Here is a 16,206-nt window from a genome sequence, read left to right on the forward strand (position 1 = left end):
CTGTGTTAAAAAATTATACCTCAGTACCCCACTTTCTTTATTTATAAATCTCTATAGGTGGCGGGCGGCTTAGCTGCCCGACAATACTTACTGTTTATTTTTTTCTCAGCGCGCGAGCGGGCAAGATGAACCGAATCCTGCAATCTGATTGGTTCCGGGAGCGGGCGGAATTTTCCGATCTTGACCGCGGTCAACGGAACGGGATGCAGTTCCGCGCGAAATCAGTTTTCAGCGCTAGACGAACGAACACTCGCATGAAAGTTTTGCTCTTCAAAATCGAAATAACTGTTCACCAACCGTTGTAAATTTGAAAGGACTAAAAAGCAGTGGAATTAAAGGCCTCAAAGTTCTTCAAAAGGCGAGTATTTATTTCTTTCTCAACAAAATCGAGTTGTATAGTTTACCGTTCGTAGTTTGCCGTCGCGTTGTTTACAGTGCAGTTTGCAATGATTTTCACGCCATTGCGGTAAACTTCACCGCGGTTTTAAGACTCCATCTATGAGTTAAATTGCCTTGTTTATCTGTCAATTTTTGCTAAAACAGAACAATATTTGACATCATTCAAGGAAATGAGATTCTTTGACTAAAAACGGACAATTTAGTTATCACAATATTGTGCCGTACGTAGACACTACGCACTTCATTCAGTTTGGCACTGTTTATCAGAATAAAATTCTGCTGGGAAAAGTGCAGTGATTATTAATTTGTTAAATACAAGTGTGAATAGCTTAAAATACTGCTTTCCAGTCAAAGAGTATTTTTGAGTCAGAGAAATAGGCTTAAACATTTATCGAGAATTGTTCGGGAAGCGCTAGCCGACTGAAATTGATTTAATTGTGTTAAGTTTTGCGCATATTTGTGCTATATTTATGACTTCATTTGCTTTTCTTGATTCTCTGCAATGTAAATTAAATATGCTGAACCTTTTTTGAGTACGGTTCATTTTAAGTGAGGCTATTTTATTCGGAATTAAATAGCAAACAGCATTCTTCACTCTTGCTCGTCGATCGAGTCGGACTCAAATCAAATCAAATCCGCGCGTATACAAACAAAGATTTTGCGGCACATTTTCCTTGGTTTCTTTTCCAAACAAATTAAAGTAGAAAAAAATAAAAACGTTATTTGCCGGCCTAAGTCGGTCCGTATTTGGAAAACTGTACCCTCGGTCTTGAGCACGGCCCTCGGCCTGCGGCCTCGGGCCGTACTCAAGACCTCGGGTACAGTTTTCCCAATACGGACCTCCCGGCCGGCAAATAACATACATATCCGATTTTCACCCTTTGGACCCGCTAGTCGCTTAGCCCAAACTGATTAGGATTTTTTATAGTTTTGTTTATGCTTTATTTTTTGATTACTTGCCTAACTTCACGCGCTTTAGTATGTTTATATGTAACTGTTTGTGTTTTTTGTGCCACCAACGTGCTTTTCGTATTATTACAACGCTTTTTTGTCGACTCCAGTATGCATAGATATACAAACTACTTCGCTAAAAATATTTCTAGATTTTTAGTATACAATTTCTTCTTTCAAAGCTCAAAAAAATACAATTTCTGAGCTGTATGCAAAACAGTGTCGTCTGTCCATAACGTTTTTATTGTCAAATAATCAAGTAGTGCAGATATCCATTATACATTATATCACCGTTTATTTCAATACAAAATAGATAACAATACTATCACGGTAGCTTCTCTCAATGTACGGGGCCTTGGGAATAACGCTAAAAGAAGAGAAACTTTTAATTGGCTCAGATCTAAAAAGTACTCGATCAACATGCTGCAAGAAGTACATTGTTCGCAAAGAAAATTCAAACCTATGGGCTACTGAATGGGGATACAAAAGCCTTTTCAGCTCTTTTTCCAGCAACAAAGCTGGTGTAAGCATTCTTTTTAATAACAACTTCGATCTTCAAATCATTAAAACCTATATCGATGATTCAGGACGCCTTATCTTGTGTGACTTAAAAACAAATGGAAAAAGTATAACCTTAGCAAACATTTACGCCCTAAACGATGATGATCCTGCTTTCTTTAAAAATCTCTTTGAGCACCTTCAAGATTTCAAAGGAGACGAAATAATCATTGGAGGCGACTTCAATCTCGTTCTTGATGTAGAGAAAGATAAAAAAGGGGGTCTGCCCAAAACACATCACAACGCGCAAAAAACCATTCATGATATATGCGATAACTTCGATCTTATTGATGCCTGGAGAATATTGAATCCCGAAGAAAGAAGGTACACTTGGCGACAAACAAAGCCTTCTGTCCACTGTAGACTAGATTTCTTCTTAACAAGTCAAAGTTTTCTGTGTAGCATTATCTCCGCAAACATTCTACCGGGATTTAAGACAGACCACTCAATGATCACACTAAATATATCTCATCACTCAAACCCAAGAGGGCCTGGTTTTTGGAGACTCAACACATCGCTTCTGGCCGATAAGGATTACATTGATTTGATAAGGTTAACTATCGGTGAAACACAGAATGAATACGAAAACGGTGAGTCAATAAACCCTGCGCTTCTTTGGGATATGATTAAACTTAAAACTCGGGATAAATCTCTTAGCTTCGCTGCTGCCAAAAAGCGTAAAACTTTGAATAAACAGCATGAGCTAGAAGAAAAAATTGCCTTACTAGAAAAAGAACTGGAACAGCCGGCTTCCGTCTGCGAAACGCAAAAAACAAACAAAACACAACAACTTGAGTTATTCAAAAGTGAATTAGAAGAGATAATTAAAGTACGTACCCAAGGGGCAACTTTGAGATGTAAAATTAAATGGTACAATGAGGGTGAGAAAAACACTAAACATAGGACACTTCAAACTGAGTACAATAAGCCAGCTTAAAATTACTGATCAAGAATTTGTTATATCCGACAGAGAAATCTGAATGTGAAACCTTTTATAAAGAGCTCTACACATCCCAGAAAAATGTGATATCAAGAGAAAGCGATTTTTTCAATCTGAAAATGACACGGTTCTGGACCAGAATGAGGCAATGAGTTGCGAAGGACATTTAACGGAACAAGAGTGTCTAAAAGCTCTAAAAAGCATGGATCGGGACAAAACCCCTGGAACTGACGGACTCCCGGCTGAGTTTCACAAAACTTTTTGGGAAGATGTGTCTCCTCTTCTAATAAGTGCTCTCAACTATTCGTATGATGAAGGAAACCTTTCGATCACACAGAGACGCGGAATCATTAAACTCGTACCAAAAAAAAGACGCAGAACCGCACTTAATTAAGAATTGGCGGCCACTAACTCTCCTTAACTGCGACTACAAAATAGCTGCGAAAGTTATCGCAAATCGAATAAAATCTGTTATCCCAAAACTTATCAACAACGACCAGACGGCTTTCTTTAAGGGTCGATTTATTGGAGAAGACATTAGATTGATAGATAACATTATTAACCATGCTTTTCAAAAAAATATCCCAGGGCTATTGCTTTTTATAGATTTTGAAAAGGCCTTCGACTCGCTTGAATGGTCTTTTCTTGCGCGCACGCTCCAGTATTTTGGGTTTGGTTCTTCTCTGATAAGCTGGTTCCAAACATTTTTACAATAACATAGAAAGCCGTGTCTTAAACAATGACTGGGGGAGTTGTTTTTTCCAAATACAAAGAAGTGTTAGGCAAGGTTGCCCTCTTTCGCCGTATCTATTTATATTATCTGCTGAAATCTTAGCTAAAGCGATCAGATCGAACAAGAGCATTACAGGGAATACATGTAAACAACTCAGAAATTAAAATTAGCCAGTACGCAGACAGCACAACCTTCATTCTTAACGGCACTAGCGAGTCATTATCCGCCAGACTTAGGACGATCGAAACTTTCGGAAGTATGTCTGGCCTCAGACTTAACAGTAAAAAGACCGAAGCTCTATGGATTGGATCAATGGTGGGAAACAAGGAAAAACTTTTTCCCGAGAACAACTTTAAATGGCCAGAAAACAAAGTTAAGGTCCTCGGTGTCTGGCTTTCTACTGATCCCAGCATCACATTAAACATAAACTATAGGGAAAAAGCGGACAAAATTAGAAATATTTTAAGCAATTGGAAATATCGCCGGCTAACGTTACTCGGCAAAATCCAAGTAATTAAAAAGTCTAGCAGCATCTCAACTTACGTACATTCTAGCCCCTTTGGCGACAAATCATAAAATTATCAAAGAAGTGAACGATCTCTTCTATAGTTTTCTTTGGGACAATAAGGGTGATAAGATTAAGCGAAGTGTCATGATAAACGACTATAAAAACGGAGGTTTAAAAATGACATTGCTTCTTTTACCAAATCGCTCAAGACTGTTTGGATTAAAAAATACCTTGACGATTCTAACCGCGGAAAATGGAAATAATTTTTTGAACTTGAACTTGGGAAGTATGGCGGCAAACTAGTCTTCAGATGCGACTTATAGTCCAGGAGCAAATGTCGCTGAAAAAAGTTCCGTGGGAGTTTCGTGAAGATTTTTGCCGACCAGTGTAAAAGTGTTGTGGAGGGCCTAAGGGACCCGATAAATGTTGTCGGCACTTTTGTAACCCATGCAGACGGTTTCTATGGGGCGTCGTAATGTGCCCTGTGTGGCTCAGCATGAAAACGAGGCTGAAGTTCTAAATTGCTTCACGCAAGTTCTAAATTGGTTGAAATATTGCCGTTTTTAGTATTTTAGGACGAAATTTTCCTAGTCCTTAAAATTATAAGATAAAATACTATAGCTTGCACTGATTATACTGGTCATAGGACTTGATTAACCCTATTGAGACCGGGGGGCTTTTGACACCCGCGCTGACTTTTAACGCTTATAACTTTTTCAGGATTCAACCAAACGCTGCCAAACTTTGCGGGTTTTAATATCTAAAATGTATCTGGGAATAATTTAATAGGATAGATTGTTGTGTCAGGAACTTGACATCACCATGGCAACGGCATTTTGACAGGCATGTTTTCCCAAATTTGTAATCTTCGTGTTTCTATTAATGAAAATTAACTTTAATGCAATTATTCTCACCTTTTTACGGTTGTTAAGCACAGTTTTATTTATTTTGAGTACTTTGCAGTAATTTGGGGTGGTTTTCTGGCGTTTAGGAAAAATATTGAAATCCAAGATGGCGATAAGAAATTGAGGATCCAAGATGGCGGCTGTTTTGATATCGTTATTCTGGAAGTTACATGGGGGAGGGGGGAGGGCCTTTAAAAGCCCCCGCCCCCCGATCCAAGAAGGTCCAAAAAAGCCCGGTATGAAAAGGGGTTAAAGTTTAAAACCGATGCTTGATCCATAACTTGGTTCTGCCGGGGATCCATGGCTCTTTTTTTTTTTTGAAAAAAGCTTTCCTGACTGGCTAAGCTTTGAAACAACTGATTACACTGTACTACAATTTATTTTCAATATCAAATTAAGATTCTTAGATATTGATTACTATCGTATATTGTTTTAAAACTGTTAAAACCTCGACATGTTTAGTTTAACTGAAATTAACGATAACTGCAGCAACAGAAACCTATTGGATGTGAACTATTAGAGGTCAAAGACGCCCATTATTTTGCAAACATATGTCTTAATAGAATGAAGTGCGAGTCTTTCGGCTCTGAATGTGGACAGAGAGGAAAATCAATCATTTATTGAACTTTTTGTTTCTTAGGTGTTTCAAAACTAGACCGGCTTTTATGTCTACGTAGTGAAAACCAGTTGAAAATAAAAGGTAGAAAAAACCCCGTTGTTATCACTTAAAGAAGCCTTGAGGTCTATAGAAAATTTTTCATGGTACACGTAACAGGGAAGTGAACAAAACCCGCGATAGGATGGGATACCACTCTTGATCATATCAACCGTTGCATGAAGGTTGCAGGAGGACTTATTGGGATCACTCTAAACCTAAGTGCTAGAGCAAATTTTTTCCTAAGACAAAGCAAATGGCTGGGATGTCTTCACTGATGCAGCTTTTATTTCACAACGCGAACACAGAGTTATTGATCGGTTGTTGTCCACAATGCGGAACTTTTTTAACCCGTTTAAAAAAAGAGTATAAATAAAAGAACTTTACAATTGTAGTAACCAAAGTAATCATTATCATGCCTGAAGCAATGAAGAGTGATCTTTGCCATTAAAATTGAGAGAGAAAGGGAACTTAGTAAGATCTTTGCTAAAGACAGAATTCACTCGAATATAGTGAACCGCTGGTCCCAGAACAAATAAACGCAAACTTCTTTCTTGGAAAGACAGCGGAAAGGTACTCAAAGTATCTTGCAATGATAAAGTGGTCGAGTTTCAAGACTAATGATAGTATGCAAGAATCTGCCTGAGGTTGATGTCAAGGCAGCGATAGGGCAATCAAAGTTTTCTGTGGTACCGACATCTATGTTTGCACCCGACGGTATGATGCTCCATTGTTCCGCAAAGAGCTCGTTAATGAGAATTCTTTACAAGCACGGAGGTGAATCGCAGCAGAGAACGAACACGGCTACTCAGAATAACGAAGATAACATAATAAACGTGGACACGGAGCCTTTAATAACTGCAACTACGAGTCCCTGCTGTCAGTGACGCTATGGCAGAACTGCAGTACCTTTATAGGTCAGACGGTATCAAAGACTGTTCATAGTCACTGGCACCGGCCAGAACCACCGTGTAATTGAACTTGGCAGTGCTATGTGTAGCCTGCAGCACTATGTGTAGCCTGCGAATACAGCCACCTCTCATTCGCTCCCGCTACTATACAAAGTAGCGGGAGCGAATGAGAGGTGGCTGTATTCGTAGGCTAATATAACTGGAAGTTTTTTCCTGATAATCCTGCGTGCTGAAAAGCCTTCAGAGATTCAGACAAGGACGTAATTAATGCTTTGGGATATCTTGGAACGACGCTGTATCCAGAATAGAAGACAGTGGCTCTGATAGAGCAGTATGTTTGCCAGACTTTTTAGCTCAGAACAAGCATCTCGAATAATAAAGATCTCATGTGGTAGATGTTCGAAAAGAATCGGGCTCAATCAAACCGGCTACCACCTACGCAGAGTGCACATATGAAGCAGTTCTTTGTGCCCAATTCCAGATAATTGCTTTTAACAACGACGGAGTATGCAGTCCTAGGTTGCCACAGCCAGATGGTTACATGTGGAAAAAGAGGGAAGAGGAATGGACGACTGTAGCGATGCGTAGAAAGTTCACCCACAGAACTTGCTACAATCTGAGAGGGGAAATGGGAGGGTTGGTAGACATGTTGCATATATTGAAGAGACGGTTTTTACTAGCGTCACAAGACCATGCAAAGCCTTTCAATTTCGTTAAATTGCCCAATGTCGGGATATTCGTTGATTCCTACTGACATAACTAGGAAACTATGTGGCGAGGGGACGGCAGGGACTTTGGTTCCAAGTTCAATGAACCACAAGAAAATGCAGCCTCGATTTCATGGTCACGTGATCAAGATTATCCATATCAGTTAAGATATCTCAGACTATCGAAACTGCTAATAGTTATTCGAAAATACCAAAAAATACCACTTTTTTGTGAAGTTCATCATTCAGCCTCGTTTTCATGCTAAGCCAAATAGGTGATGTTTTTCAATTCCCCTCTGAAGGCCTTTGCACAGGTTACAAGATTGCCGACAACATTTATCGTGTTCCTTAGGTCCCCCTTAACACTTCTAAACTAGTCGGCAAAAATCTTCACGAAATTCCCACGGGAATACCATTGCTCCCAGACTATTACACAAATGTGACATTTCAAAGTCGATATCGGTCCAAGACCCTTTTCTACAAGACATTTTAGAAACATGGTCAGAGGTAAAGTTTGATGACAAAATCAAAACCGAGCAGCAATTTCTGGAACAACACATATGGCATAATTCGCTAATTAGGATCGAAAACAGACCGGTTTTCTACAAACATCTTTTCCTGCATGGAATTACTAAGGAAGCCAGTTAATGACGGACTCGCGCAGATTTCTCCCTCTTGCAGATCTTATCAGCACATACAATATACGAATACAACCTATAAAGTATCTAGGCCTTATTTCTGCCCTTCGGCACCATTACAATACTAACTGTCTTGGCAAAGAACCAAGTAGCACAGAAACTCCCGATACCTTCTCCGAGACTTTTATTAAGAACGATAAAGCGAACAGAGTTGTATACCAGAAGCTCCTCTCTTCCAAAAGAACCGTAACTTTTAGATGCCAAGAGAAATGGAGCGAGAGCATTAAATCTGATGAAAGATGTTCTGCTGACTGCCTATTGTCTGGCAGCTAGGTGCACAAAAAGCACAAAACTCGTAAACTTTCAATTCAGATTCCTTCATCGTATTTTACCAACGAACCTTTTCCTAACAAAAATTGATATAAAGCAGGACCCAAACTGCTCTTTTTGTACCAACCATCCCGAAAACCTGATCTACCTCTTCTGGAACTGTACAATAGTAGCAACTTTTTGGGAAAATTTGACTGAAAAACGTAAACAGGTTAATCTAATAACGATAGACTATCCAAAACACGCCGCCATATATCTGGGACTGAGATCAGACACTACCAAGTTTTCACTTCAACTAAATTTCTGCTTTCTTCTGGCAAGATATTATATATGGAGCTGCAGGGTCAACAAGAAGATCCCGATTTTAACAACTTTTCTTGTGTCCCTTAAATCGCAGTTTCATATAGAGTCCAACAACCTAGATGCTATCTCTAAGAAATGGAATCTTTTACTTTCACTTCTCAACATTACGTAGTCTCTGGTGCCAAAAAAGCTCTCTCGTCTATTTACCTTCTTTAAGCGAACCAAGGCCAAAGTGCAATTGAGAGATAGGTATACCGCCAACATTTTTGCTTTATATTACTTATCTCGGATATTTTTCTGCACCAATTATTATCAACTATTAACTCTAAATAACATTTAGGATTAAATATTAATTATTAGTAACTGTTGTTAATCAAACTGAACTATATCAAGTAGTTATTGCTTATAATAAGTGTTAAAAAATAATAAAAATAAACTGATGTAACAATAGGCAAAAAGGAAACCTTTTTAAGTAGAGGAGTCGCCCTTTCATTTTTTTTATTTATTTATCTTTTTTCTTTCTTGTATGTTGTTAATGTAAGTAATATTTTACGTAGTTCTTCTTGTCTAATTAGCGTTATTATGTTTGTGAATGAATGAATAAAAAAAAGAATATGTTTCACTATAAAGACTAACATCTAGCTAAATACTTGTTTTAATGCTTCAGATTTACATGCACGATGGTGAGTTTTATCGAAAAAACCTATGTAGCATCCATTTGGAAATGAGCGGGGACGGGTTTCAAAACTTTGAATTTCGTTAAATTCGTTCAAGAATTCATTAGGCTAATAGGCAAAAGATTCGGTAAGATGAAGAAAATAATAATTATAAAAAAAACGAGAAATCGTCAAAACTTGGTAAAAAAAAAACTTCTTGAGTAACACATTTTCTTTTCATCAGATCATTGATAATACGTCTAGGGCTGGTAAAACTCCCTTTATAATTATTTATTCTTTGTATACCAAGGGCGTATTTACTTGCAACATACGCGTATAACCGACGCATTTGCCCTTTGGAATTTTTTATTGTTTTGAGCTAAAAAACAACGAAAAATTCCAAAGGCAAATGCGACGGCTATACGCGTATGTTGCAAATAAAACCACCCTAAGAATTCTAGAGCGCTTTAGATTTTCGTGGAAAACCGTTGAGTGTTTTCCGGCAAATGGGACAGATCTATGATTCAATTAACACAATGATACGAGACGAGTGGGTACCATTTGAAAAACTTTCCAGTGGAAAGGACTGTTCATTTCTTTTCCCACAGGAACAGCCAGCCGCGTATTTCATCGAGGAGCATGGTAATAGTGTGAAAAAGCAAAATAGTGCAGTGATATTCCAAGCATTCCGTTTAAAACAAGAACTGTGGAATACCTCTTATCGTATGCCATTTTCTCAAAAAAGTTTAATTGGAAGTACAGTTTCATTTAATTTTTCACCAGAGCAAGTAGTTTCTTCGAACAAATGGAAAACCCTCCTGATAACGGGAATAACAATAGGTTTTCCTACTGTAATATTTGTCACTAAGACTCGGACGCACACAGCGACATCTTGAATTCTTTATTCAACAACACAACTGGTCACGTGCAACATAATGTATTCTAATTTCTGCAAGCTTAAACATGATATCTTCCTTTCCAATAAAATAAATAAATAAACAAAACCAAAAAAAGAAAACAAAAGAAAAACAAGGTAGGTCAACAAGTTATGTGACAACAATCCACAGAAAATTACTAGGAATGTCTGTTCCACACTGTTGTCACTATTAACTGGAGCTTGCCCATAACCAACAATAACACAGCCTGGTAGTAAGCAAATATAAAGGTTAACACAGTCAATAAAATCAAAAACAGTCTGATTCAATGTCTGGTTACTGAGTGTGGCAAGTTCAGTTCATAACATAGTCCTCTCTGTATCGTGCTGGTAATCTGACAGTCCGGCCGCTGGAAGTACGTTGTGTCTGTTGAGGACTGCAATGGCTGGATGAGTTTAGGGAAGGCGTGGCAGCATCAGGTGGTGGGACGGCAACTGGCGGTTCGGCTACTACAGGCACGCCTGGCCCATCAATAGCTGGTCCTGCGATCAGTGAAGGCGACTCAACTGTTGGGAGCAGGTGATGACGGTTTGGTCGGTAGGTGGTACCATCAGGTGTTGCAACTATGTAGGATCTTGGAGCAGTATGTTGCGCAGTAACAATGGCAGGCTCGCAAGTCTTTCCTTTTCTTATTCTAGCTGTTTCACCCTCCTTAATACTTGGCAGCTGCTTAGCATTCCGATCATAATACATCTTCTGCTTATCACTCCACTGTTGCAGCTTCTATTGGGGGCTATCGACCACTTGAGGTTTCAAGAGAGACTCCACAGTAGGTAGTTTGGACTTCAACATGCGACTCATTAACAGCTGAGCAGGTGACTCCTTAAGTCCAGAGATAGGTCTGTACTTCAGTAGAGCAATGTAGGGGTCATTTCTGTCTGCACAAGCCTTTCTAAATAAATTCTTGATGGTCTGGATTGCTCTTTCACCCATCCCATTGGACTGCGGGTATCTGGAACTTGATGTGGAGATTTCAAATCCCCACTCACTTGCAAAATTACGAAAAGCCTTGCTTGAGAAGGGCATGTTGTCAGCAACAACTTCATCTGGATACCATGTCTGGCATAGATTGATTTCATGCTAGTTATAACAGAGCTAGCTGTCTTGTCATTCATAAGACAAAGTTCAGGATATTTAGAGTATTAGTCAACCACAACTAAATAAGAGTTAGTGTTCAGTTCAAATATGTCTGCACCAAGCTTCTGCCATGGTCTCTGGGGGACTTCATGAGGCAGGAGAGGCTCTTTCTGGTTCTTTCTTTGATACTTGAGACATACTGGGCATTTAGCCACCAGTCTCTCAATTGCAGTAGACGTGCCTGGCCAATAGACTACAGCTCTGGCCCTTGACTTTCACTTTTCAATACCAAGGTGACTCTCATGGATACAATTCAGGACATCTTGTCTCATATCTTGTGGGATTATGAGCCTCTGGCCAAGGAACAACAGGCCTTTTACTTCATGAATTTCACTACGAACACTCCAGCAATGGGCAACTGATGCAGGCAATTGGCTTCTGTGGGAAGGCCAACCATTCTTAAAAACTTCACATAATTTCTGAAGATCTTCATCTTGAGCTGTTGCAGACTTCATTTGCGCCAATTTCTCCTGGGTCATGGGAAGATTTGTAATGAGGCTATGGACCACCACCTCCATGTCATCGTTCAAATCATCATCTGTAGGCTGCTCATTCAGAAAGGCTCTTGAGAGTGTATCTGCTACATACATGTATTTGCCTGGAACATAAGAGATGGTGACTTCATACTTCTGAAGTCTCAGAAGCAGGCGTTGAAGCCTTGGAGAGGAATTAACCAGGGGCTTCTTTGTGATTGATACCAGCGGTTTATGGTCTGACATAACATCTACTGGTCTACTATAAACATAATGATTGAATCTCTCGCAGCCAAATACCACTGCAAGAAGTTCTTTCCCTATTTGGGCGTAGTTTACCTCTGCTTGGGTGAGAGATCTTGATGCGTAGGCAATTGGGTGGCCATCCTGGAGAATGCATGCTCCTAGACCTGACTTAGGGGCATCCACTTGCAAATTGACTGGCTTGAAAGGATCAAAGAACTTTAAAACAGGCTGACTTGACAGGATCTCGTTTAGATGCTCCACTGCCTGTGTGTGCTCATGTGACCAGATCCAAACTACATCTTTCTTCAACAGGCTTCGCAAGGGGGCAGTAGCTTCTGACTGATTAGGAATAAACTGTGAAAAATAGTTCACCATTCCCAAGAATCTCCGCAGCTCTTCTCTGTTCTGGGGTAATGGCATTTGAATTATGGCTCGCACTTTCTCAACATCTGGCTTCAATCCTGATCCAGACACAATGTTCCCCATGTACTTGACTTCACTGACTTTGTACTGGAGCTTTGCTGGATTGAACTTAACTTTCGCTTCTCGTGCCCTTAGCAAAAGCCTTCTCATGATTGCATCATGCTCAAACTCATCTTTAGCAGCGATAATTATGTCATCAAATATGACTTCCACACCATTCATGTCTCCAAATATGGATTCATTCTTTTTCTGAAAAACCTCTGTTGCTGAACTTATACCAAATGGCATTCTTTTAAAGCGATAACGGCCATACGGAGTGTTGAACGTGCAGAGGTGAGAACTTTCATCATCTAGACACACTTGCCAGAAGCCATCCTTTTCATCCACTATGGAGATAACTTTCTTGCCACTTAGACGACTTGCTATATCTTTTGCAGTTGGAATCCTGTGGTGCTCTCGGCGAATTGCCTTGTTAAAATCTCTGGGATCTTAACACAGGCGCAGGGACCCATCACGTTTCTCTACAATGACGAGACTGTTAACCCACGGAGTGGGTCTGTCCACTTTCTGAATAACATCTTTCTTTTCTAGCTCCTGGGGTTTTTCTTTCAGCTTCTCAAGCAGACTATATGGCACTCGCCGTGGTGGGTGAATGACAGGCTCAACTGTGTCATCCAATTCGATGTGATAACTGCCTTCCATACAGCCCAGTCCAGTAAAGACGTCAGGAAACTTATCCAAAATTTCTTTCTTTGTGAGTGGGGCCTGGGCAACACTCTCTACTCTTCTGACCAAATTTAATTTTTGGCAAGCTGAAAGTCCCAAAATCGGTGGTGACTCAACAGCGGCGACAAAAAATGGCAGGTTTTCTTTCATTCCACGAGCTTCACAGTGTAAGTTAAGTGTTCCTTCAGGTTTAACCTTGAAGTCTCCATAAGATGAGAGAACGACGCTGGTTTCCGACAGCGGTGACTTATTTCTGAGTTTCAAGTACACACTGAGTGGCAACACATTCGCTTCGGCTCCTGTGTCCAGTTTGAATTTAATCGGCGTTCCGCGGACACGTAAATTCGTAAACCAAGCCGAGTCTTCGACAGGCGGTGCACTAGTCACTGTTCCGATAAATAATTCTTGATCTCCATTATCTGATTGAACTTCTAATTCGACTCCACCAATGGCGCCTTGATCGCTCGGAGTGACTACGTGTACGGGAGATTTCATTTGCGGACAAACTCTGGCTTATTAATTTTTTCCTTTACAGACGAGACAAAGCTTTCCAAACGCAGGACAGGACTTTGGTAGATGTTTAGTGCCACACTTCGAACAGTTGAACGGTAATTTAGGACGCGGCGGTTTTGGACGCCTTGAATTGAACTTGTTTCCGACCCAATGAACTGGAACGCTCTTGTCAGAATCGTCCAATTCCTTTATTTGACTCGAGCTTGCTTCGCCGGCTCTGCAAATATTTGCTGCTTTTTCTAGGGTAAGGTCTGACGATTCACGGGGCAGTCGTTCTTTCAGTCGGGTATCTCTCACACCAAACACAATTCGGTCGCGGATCATGAGGTCATGCTGATCGCCAAATTCACAGGACTTTGCAAGTGTTTTCAGCTCGGTGAAAAACAGATCAATTGTCTCGCCTTCTTGCTCTTTACAGTCCCAAAATCGATATCTTTCGAACACAGTGTTCTTTCTCGGGTTGACATACTCCTCAAACTTCTTCTTAAGATCAGAAATCTTGTTTGGATCCTCACCAGTAGCAAACTTGAAGGTATTATAAATTTCCAGCGCTTCTTCACCGATCACGTGAAGCAGGATCGCGCACTGAACTTTCTCGTCTTCTTTTATTTTTCCAGTCGCCGTCAGATAAAGGTCGAATCATTGGACCCATCTTCTCCAATTTCCACTTGGATTTCCTTGAAGCGACAAAGCTTCCGGAGGCTTGAACGAATCCATTTGACCAGATTTTACTCCTGGTACCATGTAATGTTTGTCACTAAGACTCGGACGCACACAGCGACATCTTACATCATTAATGTATTCTAATTTATGCAAGCTTAAACATGACACCTACATTATTAGTTTTCGTTGTATCAAGAATACTGATGATTCATCTTATTATTAATCAAACATCAACTAACACAACAAATGTTGATTCGATATTTAGTTTATGGTAATAATTTCCTTTTGACGGTGGAAAATACTAGTCACCATTCTCTTCACGCGCTTCGTCAAAATTTTACCAAGCTTCGCAAAAGTTGTAAGAGAGCAGTCATATGTATCGAAGTGTTGTACGTTTTAACAACTGTAGTTTTGAAGTCAAGTGACTCCCATGTAAGACTTTTGTTCTTCTTTCCGTTTTGCAGTACAAATTTTCAAAGACCGCTAAGTCCCGAACGTGTAGACTTCGGGTACTCTATAATAAGCTCTATAAGCTGTCCTTGAAGGTTTTGGTTTTTTGATACTTTTAGAAAGAGGAAGCCACGTCCCTTCTTTAAAGAAAGAAGAGGTTTGCGACATTATATGTGTACTTATGGTCGTGCATAGTAATTCCCTGATATTTTTCTCGTATGCTAATATTTTCAACTTTTGACATAACACAATTGTTATGAATAATATAACGACAAGCCTTTTTGGTATTTTTCTTAATTTGTTCTATAAACTCTCAACAAGTGTTATACTAGGTCGAAAAACACTGCTACTCGTTTATTAAAATTTACTTTCCGATTGGTAGAAATCCTCCTATTTAGGAAGGATTAAATAGTCATCATCTACACGTTTGTTTAAGAGTTCGGTAGAAAACGTTTTGAACGATCGTTTGCCGTTTACCGTTCTCACAGAAGGTTAGTACAGAAAGTGCACCCAACTGAGTTTGAAGAAGTTCTCGTTATTCATGTTGGTTGCAGAAGTTGAAAAACATTTCTCAAACGTACTGGTCTCACATGACCGACTGTAGACTTTCTAAAATTCGTTCTCTCCTCGTTTCCGATTTGGTGGTGAGCTCGACTTGTAGGCAAGTCTAAACTGACCGTTTTACAATCTATTGCGATTCATGATACCGCCTCCGCTAATGTGTTCACGGCAGCTAAAAATAAACTTCTTTATGCATTTAACTATTGATTTAACTAATACATACGCTGTTGACCTTGAAGTGCACATGTCAAACATTTTCCGGCAAGAGTCCTTAAATGGATTTCGCTCATACTCTTACCATGGGTAGGCCTTAATATGAAATAAATCACAGTATACTTTGTTTGGCTAAATATCGATTTGTTTTCGAGAAAATCGATAATTCTAAAATCCAGCAGAATTGACGCTTTCGGAGCTCAGAATTTATGCCGAGTTCGACACACTTTTGATTTAATTCAAAATAGGTAAAACTTATCGCATTATTTAAGTATGTGCGAAGCGAAATAAATGGCCGAGAATTTGGTATTAGACAGATAAATGATTGTTCTTTTCGATACTAAAAGGATTTCCTGGGGAAATGATTTAGTGCGATGCTTTCAGATCTCAAAGTTGCTTAAAATTCGTTAATTTAACCGACCGTGACATTGTCGATCTCATCAACTTTATGTAAACATTCCACGCAAAGGTTAATTTTCCCCATGTGAACTTCAACTGAGTAAAATAAAAACATAGTCTTGCTTACCTTGGTGTTCGCTGATACATTGTAAATCCTGTTTTCCTCATTTAAGACAAAACCTAAGCCCTCGGCGAAGCTGGTTACCGATTTTCTTGACGCGCCATTCTCGGTAACTGATTTCCACGTCTTGAAGTGACAGTTCTTTTCAATGC

The 16,206-nt window shown here is 39.6% G+C and overlaps 1 protein-coding gene across 1 annotated transcript; it reads right to left on the minus strand.

Moving 5' to 3' along the window:
• Positions 1-12,897: 12,897 nt before the first annotated feature.
• Positions 12,898-13,629, minus strand: LOC144648588 (uncharacterized). The gene has a single exon (XM_078508109.1). It carries the CDS (start codon positions 13,627-13,629, stop codon positions 12,898-12,900), a length of 732 nt encoding a protein of 243 aa, XP_078364235.1.
• Positions 13,630-16,206: the final 2,577 nt, after the last annotated feature.

This window comes from Oculina patagonica, chromosome 4 (genome assembly GCF_052425735.1).
Source record: "Oculina patagonica isolate OP01 chromosome 4, crgOcupat, whole genome shotgun sequence".
NCBI lineage: Eukaryota > Metazoa > Cnidaria > Anthozoa > Scleractinia > Oculinidae > Oculina > Oculina patagonica.